The 24,928-nt window shown below is 30.4% G+C and overlaps 3 protein-coding genes across 4 annotated transcripts; 1 reads left to right on the top strand and 2 right to left on the bottom strand.

The window, feature by feature from the left end:
• Positions 1 to 2,080: 2,080 nt before the first annotated feature.
• On the top strand, positions 2,081 to 4,396 carry LOC107925263 (uncharacterized). Its single transcript, XM_016855910.2, has 2 exons — positions 2,081 to 2,578; positions 3,750 to 4,396. Exons 1-2 carry the CDS (start codon positions 2,296 to 2,298, stop codon positions 4,124 to 4,126), a joined length of 660 nt encoding a protein of 219 aa, XP_016711399.1. The 5' UTR covers positions 2,081 to 2,295; the 3' UTR covers positions 4,127 to 4,396.
• Positions 4,397 to 4,919: 523 nt separating this feature from the next.
• Positions 4,920 to 8,146, bottom strand: LOC107924893 (mitogen-activated protein kinase kinase kinase 18). The gene has a single exon (XM_016855464.2). The coding sequence runs from the start codon at positions 7,588 to 7,590 to the stop codon at positions 6,250 to 6,252; it is 1,341 nt and encodes a 446-aa protein (XP_016710953.1). The 5' UTR covers positions 7,591 to 8,146; the 3' UTR covers positions 4,920 to 6,249.
• Positions 8,147 to 11,122: 2,976 nt separating this feature from the next.
• Positions 11,123 to 15,557, bottom strand: LOC107925242 (aspartic proteinase A1). 2 transcript variants are annotated; one of them, XM_041079460.1, is made up of 14 exons: positions 15,405 to 15,557; positions 14,167 to 14,544; positions 13,989 to 14,049; positions 13,474 to 13,568; positions 13,290 to 13,402; positions 13,036 to 13,204; positions 12,902 to 12,941; positions 12,713 to 12,777; positions 12,353 to 12,466; positions 12,204 to 12,268; positions 11,945 to 12,101; positions 11,736 to 11,855; positions 11,556 to 11,644; positions 11,123 to 11,462 (listed from the first exon to the last, which is right to left on the bottom strand). In XM_041079460.1, exons 1-14 carry the CDS (start codon positions 15,540 to 15,542, stop codon positions 11,378 to 11,380), a joined length of 1,689 nt encoding a protein of 562 aa, XP_040935394.1. In that variant the 5' UTR covers positions 15,543 to 15,557; the 3' UTR covers positions 11,123 to 11,377. The 2 variants fall into 2 exon arrangements, with proteins under 2 accessions (XP_040935394.1, XP_016711375.2); XM_016855886.2 differs by having other exon boundaries at positions 15,293 to 15,428.
• Positions 15,558 to 24,928: the final 9,371 nt, after the last annotated feature.

Raw genomic sequence — 24,928 nt, 5'->3', positions numbered from 1 at the left:
TTTCGAGAGCGTCTATACACGGGTTCCGAAAATCCACACCATTAAAAAATAATTTCTTTTTTTTTCACTGAATACCCGCATTTTGGAATTTATAGTTTAAAAATTTTGAAAAAAATTCCATCAATATACCCGTATTTTCACCTATATTTTCACGTGTATTCTAAAAGAATATATAATTTAAAAATAAAATTAAAAAAATTGTCAAATCTAAATACTAAATAAATGTTATTTTATCTCAACTTAGGTAAAAAAACTGGAAATCAAATTAAAGTATGATAAATAAGCGGAAAAAGTGGGAATTTATGCGTTTTTGAGGCAGCCATGTGCCGACTGTTGGGACTTGCTTGGAACAATCCATTCGCACACGCGGAATTTAAATGGTGGCCGCTGATATAGCATTCGATCTTCGAAGGTCAAACGATGGGTCGTATTATTGGCTCACTACTTTGACCAAATAAATTAACGGCTTAAGGCTTGCTTTTTCATCCATGTGTACATGTAGTCAATGTCCAACCGCGGACCACGTCTAGACTGGGGAATTAATTAAGACCAAAGGTGTATGCCTTGCCGACAATTTGAGTAGTCAATGTTGCCAATTTCATATTTTAGGATAAAAGTAAGATTTTTATTTAAAAAATAAATGGGTTAGTTCTGAATACAAAATAAATTAATTTTTTTATTAAAAATTTTAATTATTTTTCTGCTTAAAATTGATATGACTAATAGAATAATCAGATACTTACACGTGACGTGTCAGGTATGACTTATACTAATGTAAAGACTAAGTTTTAAATAGTAAAAATAGATACAACTAATGTATAATATTGAGATTAGTATTATGGATTGTGATTAATATGTTTTTTTATTTAAATTTGTATTAAAAGTAATTTAAGAACAACATTCACTTTATAAGTTTCTAACTTGGAATTAATAATAATAATAATAATAATAATTCCTTAATAAAGCTCATAATTAGTGAGGAATGAGGACATGTTAGATTTGCTTAGCCTTCAAGCCTTGCTGTTAACCTTTATTCAGTTACTTTTTCTTTTTCTAAATTGAAACAAATAAAGAGAGAAGAAAGCTAAAAAGCTCATAAAGTTTTATATATATAAATAAAGTAAAAGTAAAGGGTTAATTCCATGAAAGATCCTCAAGTTATTATTTGGATTTAAAATAATCTCTAAATGTCAGAACATTTTGATTTTGTCATGAAAGTATTATCATATCAATCTGATTCTGCTACCGGCCTAATGGCTAGTTTATACATTAATTGTCAACTCAAATCTGATGTGAAATATATTTAAGAAATATAAATTAATTTTTAAATACGTTTATATTTATTGCATGGATAATATAAATTTTAACCGACATTTAGCAACCAATTTAACTATTAGAGTGACGGAAAGATTTGATTAATAAAATAATAATTTAAAGAATTAATTAAAAAATTTTAAAATTTATCTATAAATTCAAAAATGTTTAAGGTTGTTTATCCTAAAATAAAAAAGATAAAACCCATCTCTCTAGTTCCTCTTAATTTTGATATTAAGCAAATAGATCCCTCTAAAAAGATTGAAACAATTTAGTCATTGTCAAATCTACTATTTTCTATCAATTGTACATAATGTTGATTACTATAATAACAAATTTAGCCATCAATGTTTATATATTTCGTGTAAATGTTGACATGATATGTATAAATATTAAGGTTAAATTTGTTAAATCAGAATAAAATGGGCGAAATGTGTAAATATTATGAGTTAAATTTGTTTAATCAGGACAAAATTGACAGAATGTGTAAATTTTAAGGCAAAATTTATTATTATACTTATAAAACTATGAGCATTTTACGAAAAAGATTAAAATTACGATTAATTGTCTTAGTTGCTCACTTTCAAAATTAACAAGAATTAAATTGTTTTAATTTTTTGATATAGACTGATTTGCTTAATATCAAAATTAAGAGGGACTAAAGAAGTCTTTTTACCAAGAGAAAAAAGAAGAAGAAAGAAATCAAATAAACTAAAAATTAAGGGACTTTTTAGAAAAATAACTAAAATACTTAAAGATCAAACTCGACGTTACGACCAAAGATTCAACTCCTTTTTATTTCATTGCCTTGCTTCTTCTTCTTCTTCTTTAAGTTCTCAAGCTCACACTGGTTCCATACAAATTCACAATATTTAACTTTCAAACCATTCAATTAAGCAAAAAAGCAAAGAATTTGACCTTTTTTTCTTTTAATTTTGACCCTTTTTCTCTGGATTCGTAAAAAAAAAGGGAATTTTAAAGATGTTTCAGTTATTGTTCTTGGTGATATTCTCCGAGATGGCGGTGATCATGGTATTGTCGTTCAAAACACCGCTAAGGAAGCTGACGCTAATGGTTTTGGATCGGGTGAAACGGGGACGGGGACCGTTGATGGTGAAGACAGTGGCGGCAACGATAGCGGTAGTGATGATATCGAGCGTTTACAGCATGATGATGATCCAGAAGCGATGGATCGATGATGGATCGGCTAATCCGACGGAACAGATCCTTATGGTCAAACACCTTCTCGAAGCTACTCTAATGGGTAAATTAGTCCTTTTCTTCAAAATTTTCGAATCTAAGCTGCTTTTTTCATTGCTGGATTTTTATTTTTATTTTTCACTTTTGTGCGGGAAATTAATTTGAGATTCAAAATTCATGTAGAATCTATTATTAGTGGTAGATTACGGCAGAGTGAAAAAAATTATGCGATAATTATTTTTAAAAGAATTATATAAAAAATAAAATATTAAAAATTATGATCTACGATGCTCATAGTAATAATTTTTTATAAAAATAATGAAAAATGAGTTTTTAATAATTCTGCTACTGAGTTAGGTTTTTGACTAATGGGTGACAGTAACTTAATCTCACAATTAAGGGAAAAGTATAGGTTATTATTAGGGAATCTATAATTTTTGGGGTTTGAATTTGTAATTAGGTCCAATATAATATTTATATTATTTTTTATTTTAATATCTAAATTTGATAATTAGATTCATTTTGATCTTTAAATTTAGAGCTTGTCAAGATTAGTTGATATTACTAGTATTATTGGAACATGATTGGATTACTTCGTAGCCACACCAGTTGGACCACAAACCGGTTGGTCCAAATAAATGGGTTAAACCAATTGAACTGAAAACGGCTCGAAATCAGTAAAAATCGAAAACTGAGTAAGGAACAGTAGTTGAATATGTTGAGCTAGTTTAATAATTTTTTAATAAAAAAATTAATTGATTGACTAATTATTATTGGTTTAGTAGATAAATCGATCAAACTGCTTGAATCAGAAACTAGTGGTCTAATTGGCTTAACCACTAGTTCGGTTATTAGAACATTGTATGTGACACTCTAAGATTGTACCACGTTATTATTTGAAATTTTATATAATTAAAAAAGAAGAAGAAATAACCCTCTTAAATCTTATTAATATTACTTTTTTCAACACCTCAAATTCAAGTTGTTTATGCTATGGGTGGCTAGATTGATGGAATGATCTGATTAATATGATACTGTTACTAATACTTTTAGATTCAATTAGAACATTTTAAAGTTTAGGGTCTAGTTTAGAATATGAGTGAGAGTTCAGGGATGTTGTGTATATATATTTTGGCGATTAGGGACGTTGTAATTGTGATCTTAAGTGTTGGCAAGTATGTTGGTTCCTACTGCACCATTAACTTCTATTTTCATTGTTGGATACCTTATTGCAGGGGGAGTACTATTCCTAGCACTGATGATAGACAGATTGCACCATTATATCCGAGAACTTCGGATTCGAAGGAAGAGCATGGAAGCTATCAAGAAACAGGGTCCTGAGGATGGAAAGTCGGGTGGCTCCGACAAAGTTAAGGCCTTGGAGGGAGAAGTAACTATCCTGCAGGCAAAATTGAAGCAGCTAGAATCCGATCTCGAAACAAAGACAAAAGAAATGGATGCTGCAGAAGCTAATGCAGTTGCTTTAAGGAAACAGTCCGAAGGTTTTCTTCTCGAGTATGATCGGTTACTCGAGGAGAACCAAAACCTTCGGAACCAATTGGAATCTTTGGAACAGAGTCCGTCGCGTTCGGGGAATAAGAAGAATACTTGAGGAAAATGAGGACCTATGGTAAATTTTCTTTTTTTAAGTTTCATTATCATTTTTAATATAGTTATGCAATGGATTTGTGGGTTGCAGCAGTTTAGTTTATATGATTCATGTATGAGTTTTCAAGTTTTTTAAGTGTGGACAGAAAAAAAATACAAAGAGAAAGAGAAAAAAAAAAGTTAGAGAAATTAAGCCTCTTTGTGTATTTTTTTGGGTTGATGTGTATGATTTAAGTAGGAATTAAAATGTTGAATGGATAGTTTTTTTACTTGACATATTGATAAACATTAGTTTTAAGTTTTGGGTTTCATTTAATAAGTGAAAATTAAAATATCCGAAATATCACTTTATTGTTAAATTAATGATGTGGGTAATGATGTGGATTTGAACGCGCTGGAATACATCATCTTTTTATTTATGGAGGTGGGGAGGGGCTATGAGTATTCTTAAGCATTGTATTAAAAAGAGTAGATATGATTAAATTACTTTTTAAGGCTTGAACTTTGTAACTACTTACATATTATGGCATGAATTTTTTTATTTAAGTTAATCTCTAAATTTAGTAATTGTTTCAACATTAGAGTTTGGATATTTTTTGTCCAATTTAGTTCTAATATTTCCTTGGAAAATTTTAAAGTTCAAGTCTTAATATGAGAATAATTGACAAATTCAAGGATTAATTTGGACAAAAAAAAAGTTCAAGCTTCAATGTAAGATTAATTGCCTAGTTCATGTTTCAATATGAGAACAATTATCAAGTTTAGAGTCTAACTTGAATAAAAAAAGTTCAGGCTTTGATATGAGAATTGTTGTCAAGTTCAAGCTCTAAACAATGATTTAGCCCTTAAATAATTGGATTATTGGAAAAAGGATTAAATCACATTTTAGGGTTTAAACTTGGTAATTTTTCTTACATTGTGACTTGAACTTTTTCTAGTACTTGACAATTGTTTTCAAAACTTGAACTTTTTTTGTCCAAATTAATCTTTAAATCTTAATTTGAAAATAATTATTTAAGTTCAAAAATTAACTTAAAAAAAAATTCAAACTCCAAATTGAAAACATTTTTGTAACCAAATTCAAACACTAAATTATGATTTAAAACTCGGAAAAACTCAGAAATGGATAAATTTGTTCCAGCTATCAACCTCTCAGAGTTGGTAGACATTAATTAAACCTACAATTTACAAAGGCTACATTCTACAATACTTGTAATAAAAACAGAGCCTTAACACGGTTTCTACACATAATTTACTTTGAAATGAGACTGCCTGCAAGCCTGTAAATAGCAATCACAACAATAAATGTTTCAAACCTTCTTTCCTACTATCTTTAAAGATGCTGCTCATCGGTTCCAACTTCGAATATGCAAATTAAATGTTCCAAACTGTCAAAAATTAATGTTACTCTCAACTCCTCAATTTCGATATTGAGTATCGAAAGTGAACAATTAAGAATAATTTATCGTAGTATCTATTTCTTTTATCAATTTCTTTTACTTTTGATTAGTATAAATAGTTCTCATTGTTTATATATTTATCAATTATATCCTAATTTTTAAAAACTATATAAATTAAACCATATATTTATTTATTCTATCAATTTGTTCCTAATTTTAAATTTCTTAATATTAGATAATAGTTAAATTTGTTGATTCTTTTTTTTAGAATCAAGACCAAAATGAAAGAATTTGTAAATATTGAAGGTTAAATCTATTCTTATACCAGTTAAAAGTAGGATAAATTGACGGAAAAATAAATATTGTGATTAGTTATCTTTAATTGCTTATTTTAGAAATTGATAAGCACTAAACTATTTCATTTTTTTAGAGGGACCAATTTACTTAATATTAAAATTGAGAGGGACTCTAGAGATATTTTTACCAAAATTAATCGCCAACTACTAAGCATTAAGATCAAAATCAACTTAACTATACTCACAAATTAAAAGTTCCATCTTCGGATATTCATAGATCTCATCATTCTTAACCGCGTCATCAACCACACACAAATAGATCTCATCATTCTTAACCGCGTCATCAACCACACACAAATGAACGCACTCTACATAATGAGAATATCAATAACCGATTGATCTACGTAAAATTAATCGGTATCCTTTCATGTTTAAGGATGTGGGTTTGGATCCATAAAGTTGTATTTTGAATGTGACAAAACTTTGAAGGACTTATGAATCAATAAATATGAATTTAGAATCCCAATAACTACAAGTGGTAAAATTTCATTAAAAGTATATCTATCATTACAGTAATTCAATTTCGTACATAAGATAAAAGTCACATATTTGCATGCCATGAATGAACTTGTTTTACACCTACTCTCAAAATTATTACTAGTTTTTTGCCCACTAATCTCTAAGTCTAAGCCATAATCGTCATTCATGTGAGGTTCATCCACATTATTACTGCTAACCCACGCTTCTTCTTCTAAATTACCATTACTTCTAACAGTTACCCAATTTTCATCACAATCCCAATTAGGCATTTTCAAAGAGAAAACCAGATCGTCTTCAACCAATAGCTGAATCCTTTTCATCAAACACTTGCTGGGAAAACATGGTTTCTTAGAAAGAATCTGATTTGTATCAATTTCTTCCATTGAATCCCATAATTGTCGATTCAATATGCTGGTGGGTGTCTCAGATTGAGACCCATCTCTTCCATTTACTGCAAATTTCGATTCATTCACGAACTCATGAGCTAGAAGTTGAATTACAGACCATCTTTCAAAAGGGTTTCTTTTTAAACACTTGGTTAAGAAATCCTTTGCTTGCTTCGAAATATTATTGGGTATTTCAGGCAGATCAGATGAGAATCCGATTCGGTATAAGGCCGATAATGGGTCATCGACGTCAGGCCATGGGGCTTTTCCGGTGACCATCTCGATAACCGTACACCCAAGCGCCCATATGTCAGCTGGGAACCCTTGTTGTTCCCCACGCGCCACCTCCGGTGCCATGTAAAGAGGCGTACCGGAAACTGACGACGACACTCCATTAACTCGCTTAGCACAACCCAAGTCGGCGATTTTCACACCATCATCGTCAGTGACCAAAATATTCCGGCCCTTGATATCACAATGCACAATCCCATTACCGTGAAGAAACCGGAGACCCAATAAAATCCCGCGAGTGTAAGATCGGACCGTCGCCTCGTCCAGGCCACCACCGTGCTTTTCAATCGCATCCACGACGGTGCCCTTCGGCGCGTATTCCATGAAAAGATTATACAAAACCTTACCATTTTCCGATGAAACATCGCACCCTTTATAAGCTACGACATGGGGACAGCTTAATGTAGACAGAATCCTCTGTTCGCTTTTAAGAGATTCAGCTCGGTAAAGCTCAGAGGACTTAACGGCAAATACATCACCCGAGTAGTTATCAGTAGCGACGAAGACGACGGCGGTGGAGCCACGTCCAATTGTTCTGCCACGTGTCCAGTCCATTTTATAAAAAAAAAAGAAAAAGAAAAAAAAGAAGAAGCTTGAATCTTTGTGAGTTGAATGGTGTGAGTATTTATATGCAAAATCTTTGTGGGTTTAGTTAGGTAAAGGTTTTAGCTTTAATCGCAATAAGAAAAAAAGGTAATTTTTTCCATGGCCAATGGGCGGCCGCCTTTCTCTTCATGTTGTACCGACAATGATCCACGTGGCAAAAGGAGAAGCTTTGGCCGACTGGACGGCGGATTTGCTTACAATGCTTAGCTTATAGCCAGTTAAGCAATGAATCATGTAGCGGCACGTGGTAGGTGAGTTGGCAGAATGGCCTGTAGTTAAAAGTTGGTCTTTGGTGCAAATACAATGGCCACCTCAAGATGTTGGCCCTTGCTTATAGTAGTTACCTACTTTTAGGGTTAATTTCACTAATAGTTCAAGGAATATTGTTCAAATTTAAGATTAGTCCTAAATTTGAAAAATGTTCCAATTAAGTTCTTAAAATCTTAATATTGTACCAATCACGTTCTTCTATTAACTTAATTGTCAATTTAAATGGAACATATTTATAGCACAAAGATTGCATGGACAATTAGAATTTGATGTTTTTTGACTCGTCAGATTTAAGGTATTTATGCAATATATATATTTACAATTTGAGTTACGTGGCTTTAATATGCTTTAAGTCAAATTTGAATTGTCATTTAATAGTTAAGCGAATGATTAGGCTAATAGAATGACCTAATTGATACGATAATAATCCATTAAGAACTCAACTTGAATGCTATAAAATTTAGGATTAATTTAAAATATAGATCATAGTTCGAAGATGTCAATGCAAATAACCCATTACTTGTATTTTATCTAACCTAACCTAATCTAATCCGTACTACAATGGTGGACTATATAAAGTTGTTTACTTAGATGCTTAATTAAAAATGATAAAAATATGTAGACTACTTTAAGAGAAAGTAAACGCTTCCTTATCAATGGTTCATGAATCAAGATATTTTTTATTTTTGCAAGAAATTTAAAAGTATAGTATAAATCACAATTAATACATGATTAATTAGAACTAGAATCAGTTTGATTCAAAGTACAATAAATTAAGAACAGTAACATATTTAAATTAGATATATCTGAACAAAACCTACATACGATTAGACTTAAACTTGAATGCTTAATACTTTAATATCTTAATTTTTTGTCAATACTATCAAAACCCTTACTAGTCATTTTAAATAAATTAAAAATTATGAAGATAGAGAAGATGTTCGGATTGGCAAGGGCCTTGGGTACTCTCCATATAAATTTTATAAAATTATAAGTTGAAATATGTTGAAATTATAATTTCACCTTAAAAATTTATAAAATTTAGTTTGATTTTTCTTAAAAGATAACATAATGATGAATAGCTCTCGAGAAAAATATAACTTAATTTTAACCTCAAAAAAGAATTTCTGATTTCATCCTCAACATTATTACAATCCATTCTAGAAATGGTTAAATGTTTGAACAATGTTCATATACTCAAACAATTGGGTAGTTCTCAAAAAAAAAAAAACACTAAATGCTAATACCCAACACCTAACAACCTAATGACATGGCACTTTGCACCCATGGTAGCTAAATTATTAGATGCGGTGGGTTAGTTGGTTTTATATCTTTCGGATTGTGGGTGAAGTTTTACAAGAGAACCCCAATGCCAAAAAAAGTGAAGGCTTTATTGTGAAAGAAGGCAAAAGGATTGGTGGGGTTGGCATTTAGTTGAGAGAAGGCAAGGCAGTGACCTAATAAAGCTAACCCAACTCATATTCTCCAACCCACCCTTCTTCATTCATAATCCAAATTTTATTTGTTCGGTTACCATCTTTAAATTCTAATTGCTTTAGACTTGTAGACGTGTGAATTGGAGTTAGTTGGGTTAATTTCAAATCAAGTTTATCTAAATTAGGTCGATTCTGAGTTTAACTCATTTCATTCATCTTTAAAAATTTCAAACGTATTTGAAATTATTTTTCTGAATAAATTATTTTTAAATTAAGTTTATTTAGAACAAGTTAATTATGCTCTCAAAAGCATATTGTTTTAGAACGCGACCATATCATACTCTATAAATTTATCAATCTTGAATTCAGATAAAATGGATCTAACTTATTGACTTTTTTTTGTAATAAGATCCACTAGCGTGGGTGCCTTTGTTGGCACCTCAAACGAAGTCCTTTTCAAGTGAAATTCCCAGCTAGAGTGTTGTTTTCTGCATCGTTGGTTACCTTTCGGTTTTTGTCTACATCCGAAGCATTATTGTTTTACTGGCACGTTTTTATTGAACGTGCCAATAATATTTCAAACATACTTGCTCGTTAAGTGTTAGAGAAAGTTTTGCCCATATCTTAATCCAAAATAAACTCATATTAAAGTGTATATGCATCAATTATAATATGCTTAAAGTATAAGCATTGTAACAATAATCCAAAAGTAAGAACTATTTTTAATATTTTAGCTTGACATGTCATTCTATGATTTTTATAATCAAACACGTAGATATAAAGCTTATGAACAAACACGTAGACATATATCTTAAAGGAAAAGCTTATAAATAAATACACGTAGGCATATATCTTAAAGGAAAAGCTTATAAATAAACACGTAGATATCCTAGAAGAAACTACATAGTTACAATGTTCTTTCTAAAAATGTTCTTTCTAAAAAGGCAAAAAGAAAAATCTTTAACTAAAAGTAATATCAACTAAAAACCACTAAAACATATTTACTTTTTCACAGTTTAAAATAAAATAAAAAATACCAAAATTTTTTGTTAGTCACTAAGTTGTTAAACTCATTACTGTGCATCAATCTAAAATTCTCCATCCTACATATTCTACATTTAACTTTTTTTTTTATGAAATTTAATTTTTTAATAAAGCAATTTTAAACCGTCAAACCTCTAGTCAAACTATGTTGTTACATCTAAAGCATATTTTACTAACTGTACAGTACTTTGAAGCTCATCAAAAGAATTTAACAACCTAACCCAAGACTTAAACAGAAACTTATACAAAATTTCAGTAACATTATAATTTCTCAAAATTAAATAATTAAAATAAAAACTTAAAAGTATCAATAAGTGTCAATATAATTTAACCATTAAAGTTAAATAATTACTAGTAATTTAATAACCTTCAATATAATTTACCCAAACAAACCTAAAATAACATACATCCATAATGACCTAAACCCGAATTTGAAACTCAAATCTAAAATAAACCAAAACTTAAATCCAACTTAATTGAAAATATGTTGAATCTAATATAATTCGAATAAATTAATCCGAAATAGGATAACGATTCGAATCTAAAACATGACCAAACCTAAAATGGATCCAAACCTCAAACTAAGTTCAGAAATTCTAAAATATGTATTAATTAACCCACCAAAAATATAACCAGAGGCATTAAGTTTTGCTTCCTCTGCCCCTACCTTGAAGATTGTTCTACGCACTATAAAATGATTAATTAAAAGGCAATAATGAAGAAGAAATAGGTATGGAAACTGATTAATAAGTATCTTTGATCACTGATTATAAAACAAAGTAGCAAATCCAACTTTCAGCCATGGTTAAACATAATAGAGCAACGACGGAAATATTTACAAGCAACACAACACTATCTTTACGTAATGGAGGCTGAGAGAGCTAGTGACTCCATGTTTCCAACCATCTTTATATAAAGTTATACCTAACACAGTAATGGGTGTATATTTGAAGAAAACTGTCACCCCATTCCATGATAAGGTATTTTTATGCCGCCTCGGCAAAGCCAACTCTCTCTTTACCGAAATCGAACACGGTGTGGTAGCGGCCCATGAAAACATCTCCCAAAATCCTGCATCAAATAAAACGTGAACAATTTGGACTAATGTTAAGGAGGATCGAATTAAGTCGAACAAAATCATAATTTGACCATTAGAAAAATTACCAGAGGGGTCCACGAGGAGGAGGAACATCCAAAGCAGTAAAGCCACTGATGCACTGAGCTTGAGGACCTTCACCCACCTTGAGAATATACTGATTGCACCAATAGAGATATAATTAACATCAGTAGGACAAGTTTTCAACTATTGATATAGTACAAACACAAAATGAGGATCGGTTTTACCTCTTCAGGGGAAAGGTCGAAAACTTCGTCACCAATAGTGAAGGAAACAGTTGGCATGGACGATAGACTTCCACATTCAACAGCAGATTCTCCCATCGGACTCGGCATACGGTCACATAGCTGCATAAGTATCAAATTGAAGAAAGAATCAGACATTGGAAGGAATGCACTCACGAATTATTCAGCAAGCATAGAGTCTATTAGGTTACCTGATTGACGTAGTTCAATATGATGTCTTGAGTCTGATTCTGCTTTAATTGGTTCTGCATCCAAACAACAGCCATCTCACAAGCAGGGCACATAGCATTGCCTTGAACTCCGGATGATTTGCCGTTGCCCTCTTCCACCACACTCTCAATGCCCGTGCTATACAAACACATTTGAGCACACCATTAGTTTACCGCTTAAACAAGGTAGCAATACGGTATTAAAGCACAAATGAACAGATAAAGAACTTCAGGGTCTGACCTAACGCCATGAGCTCCATCAAAAGTGCACAATCCAATTTGGGAGCAGATTTTCTGTGGTTGTGTCTGTTGGGAAGTTTACAACAAAAGGATACAAATTAATTGCAACTTTATATTAAAATTAACATTCTGAGTAAAACTAGAATTCACCTCAGCTAAAAGTAGATCGATGATGGTTTGCCCGTACTGTTGAACCACTGCCTTGCACTCCTGACTAACTACTCCAGTGGCACCAATTGCATGGTTTATCATGGTTATCACAGTCTGCACCAAGACAAATAAACGGTTGGGAATCATATCAATAACCAGGTTAACAAGTAAAATAAACAGCAGGAGCTTGATCAGCAGTATGAAAGACTTCCCCTAGTCGATAACATTTATCTTTACACAACATTATTCTATTGCAAAAATAATTTGAAGCCCAGGAAAAAATGACTTGAAACCACCTTGTTTTAATCTGTTAAACAAGAGACTGATCAAAAGATCCAACAATGAAGCATTATGGCTTACCGTTGGTCCTGCGAGCAAAGAAGTTCCAGAATCTGCAATTGCCGCACAGCCGCCAGCACAAAATCCTGAATAACATATGCCCAGGTAAAAATTAGAAAATTTAATGCCAAGAAATGTTGTTGATTGAAAGAAAGTAACTAATGAGCTTCAGGTATTCCTTTATCCCACTTGGCATTGGAAGAAATATACCAGTTGGTTTGTCACCAATAAGAACATCACCCATATCAAACTGTCAAAAAGAAGAGATAATTAAGAAATATGAAAAAGACAACTAAGTACAGATCATTCATCTGCACGTAATAATTTAAGTTTAAAAGGTTAACCTGCCAATATCCCTTTTGTGTTACAGGGACATATGTGTGTTTTCCTTTGTAATGGTCTGGATCAACCCCACCAAACACAATTTCACCACCCACTTCTTCCCCTACGTTCCGGTTAAGCCAAAATGAAAATACTGGTTCCTTGATAAGACCCTGTTTGAGCATGTTGTACCTGTAAAACAAACAAGTGTTCCCAGATAAGCACATACCATTAAGAGAAATCTTAAATAGCCAATAAAATTAGAAAAGAAAAATACCACACTGGGACAGCTTTCCCAACTGAAATCTCCTTAAACCCAAGTCCTAAAATCCCATCAAACTTGGCCGCCAAAAATATAAGACCTGGCTCCTTAGTAGTCTCAATAAATTCCTGATAAAGAAAACAATTACCAGGTTAGCTTTCATGTGCAGATGAAATAGAAGAAGATTAGCTGCACTAACCTGATCTTCCACAACCAAGTTACCAACTTGGACATTGTCATAACTAAAGAAACCAGAAATAGCTCCAGTGCCATACTGAATAGATGCAGGTTTCCCTGCACCAAATATGAAAATACGACTATATTATTTTAGCATCAAGGAGAATAGACGAGCATAATTCAATTTATCAAGTGAGCCTACAAGAAAACTGTAGCAAGAACGTAGTGCAATTTCATTAATACTAGGCCAGAAAAACATGCATAATGTCGTGAGTTGTAGGAACCATCTTCTTACTGAAGTCAAACCTACCAGGAATAGACCAACCAAAGAAACAACCATACATTACACAGCAATTATGATCGACCTAGGTGCATGTACTTAAAGAATATCAGATATCATTACTTTGAAAATAATTATTTCACACATCACCACTCAAATTAATAAAATCAGGAACTTGATATTGTTCGTATGCCCTTAAAATCAAGAAGAACAAGTTTCTAAAACAATTATGAGTGCCGTAAAAAGAGAAGACATACCATTCTTCTTATATGTTTTTGACTCACTTGCCTTGTACTTGGAATGGAAGTAGCATGCAACCTACACCAAAATGAAAGAACATAAATCCTTTGCCCTGAAACATGTCTGCTTCCCCAATTATCAAGGCAAATAGTTTTTTTCCTATACTTCATAGTAAACTTAAATGCAGGGGCTCACCGAAAAATAACACTTAGATGATGGCACCCACAAATTTGAGCTGCCAGTGTCAAATATCACAGTGAACTTTTGTGGTGGAGTTCCTACACCAATCTCACCGTAGTACTGAGCATCCATGTAGTTCTTCAAGGCAACAATATCTGTGTCCTCATGGTCTCCGTGATTATTATGGAGGCCATACTTTTCTTGCATAGATGCTATGAGAGCCTGTTGATCCTCGGACTCAAGCCGGGAAGCAAGTCGGTTGTTTGGATCAAATTTCTTCTTTTTCAGCCCAATTCTAACCAACCCATCGTCGGATGCAGTCATGACAGAAAACAAAATAGACAAGACGAACAATGACAGCACAACCACGTTCATAGACATTCCCATATTAACCTATATAGCCCCATTGAACAATCAGTTGTTAGATAACAAACAGAAAGGCAAAGAATTAGGTATATCACTTATCCACTTATGCACGATGAAGAAACGCTAATATCAACACCCATCTGCCATAACTTCGAACCTGGCAAGTTATAAATTCCAAAAATCCTATAAAAACATCAAAACATCTTAAACATTTTATTGTTTTCAGCTTATATAGTTTCCTGCATACAAAAATTTTAAAATATATATATCTTTTCAATTTTAACCTGCCATATAGCTTGTTAGCACTAAGAAGAAACAAAGTTCAACAACTATATATTTCTTCGAAATTCATACTATATCCTCATCCTCAAGCTAGTTACAACTAAGAAGAAACAAAGTTCAATAACAATATATTTCTTCAAACTCCATACTAGATCCTAATCCTCACGTCAGCTCAACCAATTTGATTCCTCATTTACCGTCAAACAAATAACTAGCTAGTGAAAACAAGTCATCATTTACAGGTTATAGTCACTGAAACTCCATTCAAGCCTTGATTCAACATGATCAACAACAGAAAAAAAAAGTCTCTAGCTAAATTAAACTACAAAGAAGCATGCATCGATAACAAGCAGAGCATCATCTAACAAGATCAAAACCGAGCAACAAAATATCAGCATAAAATACACCAAAAAAGATTTTAAAAAATACGAAAAATTAAAAAGAAAATAAAAATTAAAAAGAAAATGGAGGACCAAGAAAGAACAATGCTCACCGCTTTAGACGAAAACAAACAAGGGAAAGGTAAAGTATGGTGATGTGAGAAAATTAAAAAAAAGAGGAAACAAATATATAGAGAGAATCCCAAGAATGAAACAGAAAGGCACCTTAAAGCTACCTGTCAAATTCCTAGACCCGGTGGGGTCCGACTCAGCAAACCCGATATTTAAGCTAATGATTCTATTGCTCAATCTGAGCCGTTGATCTTTATCGAGGGCTGTCGTTTTAACGGTTAAGATAAACATGGAAGGATAACAAGGCACACGATTTATCTCGTTTCTCGGACCATCTTACTATAACGAGTAAAAGTTAAACAGCTTAAGGCTAAGGGCAATGGTTCCATGCTTTTGATTGTTGGTGTTTTTGAATATCAATGCCTTTAATCTTTGTGAATTGATGGCGATGATGAAGAGATGGACGGTTGTGATGCTTAAATTAATGGAATTTAATTAAGAGGTTAAAACTGAAACGACTACGTGGCTGTAAAAGCCATACTTTTTGGACTCTAATAAGATTTGTTAACATTAACGCACTACTGTTAGTCGTTAAAACGGCGGCGTTTTTCTGTTTTCGGAGTTATGGATTTTGAGCCCTAAGACATAGTGGCTTGGGATATTAAGAGCCCAAAAGGTTTTGAGATTGGACCTTCACAGCCTAGCCTCATTTGGGCTTTTTTTTACCGTAATTTTTGTCTCCTAAATTTGACTGTTAAATTCACTTTACTATATAAATCTTTTTTTTATCCATGTTAGTCTTTGAAATCGAAAACATTTGTTAATTTATCCTTAAACTTAAATTTTATTAATGTGTGATGAAAGCTTAACATATACATACAATTGAGAAAAGCTTATGCAAAATAATGTCAGGAGATGATGTGGTAGAATTTTAGAGTTTTACGTCATCAAACCTTAACAAAATCTAGATTCATGAGCTAAATTGAGAAAAGCTACTAAATTATAAGACTTACATGAATAAAACAAATTTAAATACTAAAATAGACTTAGTCGCCAAGTTTAATAGTCAAGAAGTACATTAACTCTTATTTTTAACCTAATTATTCTCTAAAGTTGTTAAATATCCCTTTCTCCTTTTAGGGGATTTTTCAAATAATATTTCTTAAACCATATCTATATGACTATTTGGTTATATTTGTTGATACAAAGTTTTGAGTAATGGAGGAGGGTGGAGATTCACAAGGTAATGCTAAAAGCTTCAGGATAGTTGGAGGAAGCTTGGATGAGTGGTGTAAGTTAAGGTATTAATATGGTAGAGTAATCATGATCGACGGTGGAGATAAGTTAATCTTTTTATGGGGTTAATACATAAATCTAACTTATGAGAGGTTACTCGAAAAACTCTCAATAGGTGATTGACAAGCACCTACATGCTCATACATAAAAAGCTTTGTTGTCTAAAGGGGATTAGCTAGTTTGGTCCAATGATTACGCCTTTGTTTGGTAGGTTGGTGGACATGTTGCATTTTTTTTTTATAATTATTTGGTGAAGAGATTGTTTCGAGTGAGATGCTTAAATTTGATTTCTTCTTTCTTTCGAGACAAATAGACAAAGCCTTGGAGGTTTGGGGTTTTCTTACCTTGTTAAGTAAGGTCAAGGTTCATTTAATTTGCGTTTCAACCATGTAAAGTTGACAATTGATGTATTCACAATTTATTGTGAAAGAACTCTTTTTCCTTCTCCATTTATGTATATGTACGGATTACACCTATTAATAGATTAGATTATTCTTCCACACTTAAAAATTCGTTTGAAATTTGAAAAAGTTTAAGTAAAATTATTAGGCTAAAAAATGGGATTAGGTAAAAAGACTAAGTCCATTTAAATCATGGGTTGAGCTCAAACTTAAACACTCAATACCCGAACTTGATCCGACCAATTTTTTTTTAAGTTTGTAATACCTTTTATTATGTTATTTTTTATATTATGTAATTTATAATGCACAAAAATTAAATCTGTAGTAGAATTATGTAAGCATTAAAAAATATTAAGATGAATATATATAATTTTAATAAATAAATAAAATATAAATTTATTAAATATTAAATTAAAACAATATAAATATATTTTAAAAATAATATGGGTAGTTTTAAGGTGGACTTTGGTTTACTATTTATAAATTATAAGCGGACTTGAACAAAATTTTATACTCATATATAAAGTCGGGTTAAGCTTGACAAACATATTAATATAATGTTTAGGCCTAACTTAACTCATTAACACTTTTAGTATTGATGTTGTCAACGTATTAATACTTCATTAAGCACCCTTAAAAGCAAATATAAACAATTAAAACTTTTAACAAATAATCAAATTTGTTAATGAATTGTATCACATAACACACTTGTATGACTTTATTTTATTTTTAATTATGATAATGTATTATAATATGATTCACTAGTAATTTTGTATAAAGCTATACATGCAACAAATATAATTATGTGGTTGAGTGGTGGGAAGAAATGATAATAGATTTTTTATTGAAATATTTGGGCAGTATTTAAATTTTAAAATTATTATTATTACGAGAGTTTTATCTAAATAATATCACGATACAAAATATAATTATGTTCCGAATGTGAAAACGAATGAAGACACTATGTTTATACCTGGAAAAAGAGAACTTTTGGGAAGTCACATGGACAAGAGGTGACGGGTGATGGGGTTCAAAAAGCCGTGAACATGAATTACTTTGTCGGGAAGAAAATACTCGTTTGACAATGGAGAACCGTTTGGGGGGGGGGGAAGAAATTCAAAGAGAAGGAACAAAGTTTACGTTTTGGAAAAAAGAAAAGGTAAATTATTTTCAATGTCATTAAATTATTATTAAGTTTACGTTTTGATTATTTAACTTTAAAAAGTTATAAAATAATTATTGAAGTATTCGAAAGTTTTCATTTAAGTCATTAAACTATTTGAAAGTTTTTATTTAAGACATTGGGTTAATTTCTTTAAAAACAAAAGGTTCGACTAGTGGAGCTTCAAGTAATGATTAAATGATCGGTATAGTGGATCAATACTCATCGACGAAAAGAAGAACATACCTTATATCCAAGTTGATCTGATAATTAGTGTCAGAAATTGAAGAAGAAAGTTATTGTAGAGGAGAGGGAATGAGAGCTTCCAATTGGTGCAGGTAGTGTAAATAGAGAAGGTCCTACAACAATGATTTTAATAGCCCCAATGACCAGTTTGTAACTTTTTAAAGTTGAGTGATCAAGACATAAATTTACTAATAGTTTAGTGATATTAAGTATAATTTACCCCAAAGAAAAAGAAGTGAATGTGGCAGACCAACCCCGTAGCATCAGTATGCGAAAGGCATCGTATGTTACCTCAACAAATTGAGTACTTTGTGGTGGAAATTTCTTGCACATGGTCCCCTCTTCACTTAGTCAATTTTGTCTAACGAAAAGACTAGTGCCGTTGTTTTTGTTTGACCCTTCTATCTCTCCGCCATGACCAAGCTAACCTCTCTTCCAAATTTCAACTTTGTCTTTAAGGGTACTAACACGTGGCCAATCAAAGAAGACCAAAATATTCATCTATATGACTTTATTACTAAATTGACCCCTAAAATATATCTCAATTACCATTTTGATCCTTAAAGTTCTTTTATCAAAACGTGACCCATTGCACATTCTTATTAGATGTTGTATTTTTTTGTATGTGTAAAACGAGAGAAAATCGATAGTTTAAATATTATTTTTCTTAGTAAAAATAGCTTTAAGAACCAACCCATAAATTGGGATAAAATTTAAGGACTAATATACTAATAACACCTATATATGATATTGTCATTGTGTTTTTAGAGAGATCAACGCCTTTGCTTAACCGATACCGCTAAAATGTGTAACAAAAGAAGTATCGATTACTAAAACACATAATTCAAATCATTGTAGTTTTCTATTGATTTGATGGGCAGTCGAGCTAAACAAGATGCACGTGAAGGAAAAATGAGCGATTCAAGCTCAACCACATATTTTATTTTGGATGGTTGTATTTTGCTAAACTTTTGGAATAAACCCATTAGTATAATTATAATTTAATTTATAAATTAGTACTTTAATTTTAAAATTTAAATTGAATTCTTAAAATATCGATATAACAGTAATTAATTTTTTTATCAATTTAATTGTTAGTTTAGACGTTAAATGTCGATTCAGATGATTTAACATGTAAAATCCCATACTGTTTACGCAGTAGGTATATACGTATTTGTAATTTAACCCACACATGCTCTAAATATATGCTACGTTGTATTTGAACTGACATTTAATATCTAAGTTAATTGTAAGATTGATTGACTGACCTGGTTGATACGGTACTAATATTTTAAGGACTCAAATGGGACAATTTAAATTTTAGAGGCCATTTAAAATCCAAGTCATAACTTAGAGATATCTAATGCAATTAACCCTAACTTTATTGGCTTTAAGATAATATAGTTTTCTGTCAGTGGTTAAGGCTCCATTTGGACGAGTGTTTAGTTTTCTTTTTATCTCATTCTACAGTATCGTTATCGTATTTAATTTTATTACTACCACTATTTTTACACTAACTGTTAGTAAACACACCGTCCATCTAAAGGACCCTAAAATATAAAAAAATTATCCATGTAAATACCAATTTTAAGGGAAACATCCTTGTCAAATACATTAATAATGCAAATAACTTAATTAATTTATAGTCAATTCAAGATAATGAAAGTGATTGATGTTTAGTGCAATATGTAGGCAAAGTTTTTAGTCTTCACTAGTTTTTGTTTTTTGTACTCTTTTGGTTCAACTTTATAATTATATATTTTATGTTACTCTCCATGTAACTATCAAATTTATTACTATTTGCTCCATCAAAAGAAATTATTACTAATTGAAATGTCGAACAATAGTTATCATGCACATGCATATCCTTAATCTAATCCATTTAGTATGGTCCTCGAAATTCGAGATTTTAATTGAGTTTTTAAAATAATAATATTGTATCAATAAAATCTTTTTATTAATCTAGTTGTTAGTTTGGTTCAAACTCGGATTTGACACAGAATATATTTAGAATTAGTATATCGAAATTTGAAGATGTGTGTTATTATTATTATGCTAACTTGAATTTAATGTGTTAAACAAAACAAAAGATAAAAGTTAAAGCTAAAAATTACATTTTGTTTTTCTCTATTTTTTAACACGTTAAACTCAAACTTTTTAGCTTAAATTTTGATCGACATATTTTAATGCTTCACGATTGATCTAGTCTAGTATTTAATGTTCAAGCAAACGACTAAACTACTAGAAGAAGTTAATTAATACAATATTACTATTTTAATTACTTCGATTAAAATATTTTGAAATGTGTGAACCAATTGTAAAATTGTTATAATTTGAGAACCTCTGACAGAATTAACCTAGAAAACAACACTTCAAACTTTGCCTACTTATGTTCAAATTAGCCGACGCACCTAATCCATTTATTGTGGATAACAAAATATATCCTCTCTATATATTATTGTATTATATGTCTATAACGATTGCAAAATAATAAGAACATAAATTTTATATAAAAAAAATTTATTGGAAAAAATTACGGGTAACAGATGAGATATTTATTAATATTGAAAAACAATGTCTAATAGAAAAAGTATAGTTTTGTATGGATTCAACTTGTGCGGCATGGTCCTTCGTCCCATCGATCCCCAGTTTGCCTCTCTATTTTATTTCTTTAACAAGTACGTTAAATCTTGAACATTTCAAATCGAATCAAACGAGATTCAGATCACATAACTCTATATATATATATGTCTTTCTCCTTAAATTATAATTCAATCGGCCCACTAATTGAAATTTATCCATTTTAATTGTGTGTTAGATTTAAAAATAGTTGAAAGAAAATTGGACAGATTTATTAATATAGTCCACTAAATTGTATACGCCCATCTGCTAATGCTATCACAAAATTATTGTTAAAAGTATAGGTACAATTATAAGTAACATATATTTAAATGTAATATTTAAAATTAATACGAAATCAAACGAGAATAATATTATATGTGAATAAATTTAAATCGGAATAAATTTAAAGATAATTCACATATGTTTTACACGATGTAAAAATTGAATCTAGATCATCAAAATCTCGGAGGCTTGATCCTTGTCATCAATACCAAAACTTTGTTGAGTTCTGTTTTTAATATATATTGTAGGATAAATTATTCAGTTAATCACTCTAAATATGAGTCGTTTTTATTTTGGTCGCCTCAAAAAGAATTTTGTTAATTTGATCGTCCAAAATAGAAATTGATTAAACCGATCACTCTATCATTAATTGGTAACGGAAGACTAATGCTGTATTTGCATGTTAATCATTCTAAAATTAAAGTAAACTGTTCGCCAATCATTTTAAATAAGGGTCGTTTCTATTTTGGTCACCCCAAATTTTTTTTGTACAAATGTATTGTTAATCTTCTATTATTACCATTTAATGACAGAATGACTAATTTAATTTTTTTTAAGTGATCAAATTAACAAAACAAATTAAAATAATAAAATTAGAAAGAAACTATAATTAAAGTGATTAACGATATAATTTACTTATAATATAGTTTTAATCATGGTTGTACACTAGTACTCTACAACCTATTACCTAACCACGACACCAAATTTTCCACGTCAAGTACGTGAGCCACGTGGGTACCTTCTCATGGTCAATGTAAATCACAGTCAACTTATCTCATTTTTTCTCTAATGTTGATTTTTGTTTTAATGTTTGGCTTGAAATTTTGGATTTTGATTATAAAATATAAATCACATACATAACATAGCTTTTTTAGGTAGCTATATATGACATAGTTAGGTGTGAAGTATTAAGGTTTGTTGACATTTGAGGATGCTTTTTTTTAAATCGAATCGGACGAGTAATTTGAATTGGATTGGTCAATTCTAGTTAAAGTATCAGTTTGACGAATAGTATTAATATGATCAAATCGAGAATTAGTGCGAGTCGGTTGAATTGATTGAATTAAAAAATTTAAAATATTTTCTTTTTTTTTTGAACTTTTAATAATTTTTTATCATATGGTAAACTGGTGACTTAATCCACATTTATAACCTTGTCAATTAATAATTACACTAATTAAAGTACTCCCATTATGTAGCTAATTGATATGTTTCTTATTACCCATTCTTAGTTCATATGTAATTTGATACGGGAACTTTTGAGTGTATGCAATTTTATATATATAATTTTAATTTCATCCAATTCTCACAAGCAATTAACACGGTTACCAATATAACATCGTTTTATGTTTATATATTTCATACAAAAATAATTGTATTTATCAAATATAAAAATAAATTAATGTAATTATTTCTTTAAATACGTATAATTGAATTAAAATTAAAGTTTTATATGTACATTTGAACTACAATCAAAGTTTTATGTCTATAATTACACAAAATCGAATTTTATATACCAAATTACACATTAAATCGAAGTTCAAATATAATTTTGATATTTATCTCCGATTTTTTTAAAACTTATTTTATGAGGTGATCAATCACAAAGTTGATTTGGAAATTGTAGAGAGACCAAAAGAAGATAAATTATATTAACTAATTGATGAGCTTATATGAATATATTTTGCAATTTAAGTTGCACTACTTGTAGTTTAAGTTGTAATTTAAAATTTAATAAACTATAAAATCACCTAAATAAAAAATTTTCCCTTTTAGAGAAGATCAGAATCCCTTCCAGCCTCGCTAGATGCGCCACCGGTAAAAAAAGTACTTTTGATGGGGAAATAGAGTGATGATATTTTAACATTATACTATTTTATAATTTTATAATTTTTAAAAAAATTTAAAAATAATTTTATCATTTTAGGGAGACTAATATTCTACCTACTCTTTTGCATTTGCCCCTAAAATGATCAAGGCCATTGATAGATGAAATACTCTTGATGATTTCACAATGCTTTTCTTTTACGCAATGTTTGTTTTTACTTATAATTCCTCCTTAATTCTTAAATTAAAAGAAAGTGGACATAAATACCTCTGAACTCACATCTTTTTTATTATTGTAATAACAACTATGCCAATCAATTGACACGTTGTTGTTAATATTTGTTTCATGTGTCATTACCATGTACTCATGTTACAAAATTAGAGCCCATTGTTATCTTTTGTTTTATGCTCTTAAATTATTAAAAAAACAGTAAATTATATTAATAGTCACTCAATTATGCTTTTTTTAACCACTCAAGCATAGAAAGTTATAAAATAGTCATTTAACTATTTAATATTGTCTTTTTTGGTCACCCAACTATCTTAGGTACTGTTAGCTTTTTTCTATTTTTACTTTAGCTTGCAAGTGACTAAAAAAGACAAAATTAAATAGTTAAATGATTATTTTATAATTTTTCATAGTTAAACAATAAAAAAAACATAGTTTGATGACCTCTATTGGAATTTACCCTAAAAATTATTTTTAAACACTAAACCAACCCCTAAACGAGCCAGCATGATGTGGGATTAAAGTATAGCTAATTAGCTAGCTTTACCTTATTAATTATATCATAACCTTGTTATCAGATTCAATGCACTCTATATTTTGGGTTGGACCTTAATGCAAAATCCATTAATTAATTATTTTTCTTGGAATATACTCTCTTTTTTTATTACGAACTAAATTGTACTAGGAAAAATTGTGAGATATTTTTCTATAATATTTTCTCAGAATACATAGCTTCTTCTTCTATGGGGTGAGAGAAAAAAGGATGATGATTTCACAATGAGAGATATGGACACTACTTTCTTTTTTTCTCTATTTGCATAATTTATGTTATTAATTGCATCTGATATAATTAAATTTTGAATCGATTCAGATTTTAAATTATATCAAATTTCACAATATTTTAATCAGATCATTAAAGTACTAGTATTTTATTAATTTTTTTATTTTCCGTTAGTTTAAACTATTAACTTAAGCTTGAATGTTAGTTCGAAAAATCATGTGGAGTATATTGAAAATACATAATCAAAATTTTAATGCATTTTTTTTTGGTTCAATCAGGAGTTATTATTAAAGTGATGCATCTGTAATTATTACAGGAATATTTTCAATTTGATTCACAGTAATATTTCACAGATACATTTTAGTGACTGTTGGGGTAAAAGTACTATGAAGGCCTCTATACCAGGAGTAGGATTGAGTTTTACCCACTTCACTTAAAACATAGACAAATTAGTTCGTGTACATTAGCTCAAAGAGCAAAGTGCTCTTTTCTGTTAAAAATCTCATTCATTTTTACTATTAAAAATTGACAAAGTTGACAGAGTAATCAGACAATTACACATGACATGTTATGTATACCTCATCTTAACATACAAAAATCAATTTTTAACGGAATGACCAGTTAGTTTTTTAATCAATCTAACATTTTAAAACTAATTTACCTATTTTTTAAATATAATATTTTTGTTTCAAAGTTACATGCATGCATCTAGAATATCATTATTACGTAAACCATCCATACGTTAATCATAAATTGACCTAAAAATTTGTGGGTCTGTCCCTTATAATAATCGTCAAAAATAGTTGGTAGGTTTTCACTGTATTTTTCTTT

This window comes from Gossypium hirsutum, chromosome A10 (assembly GCF_007990345.1).
Source record: "Gossypium hirsutum isolate 1008001.06 chromosome A10, Gossypium_hirsutum_v2.1, whole genome shotgun sequence".
In the NCBI taxonomy this organism is placed as follows: Eukaryota; Viridiplantae; Streptophyta; class Magnoliopsida; order Malvales; family Malvaceae; genus Gossypium; species Gossypium hirsutum.
This window is presented reverse-complemented; position numbering and strand designations above follow the sequence as displayed.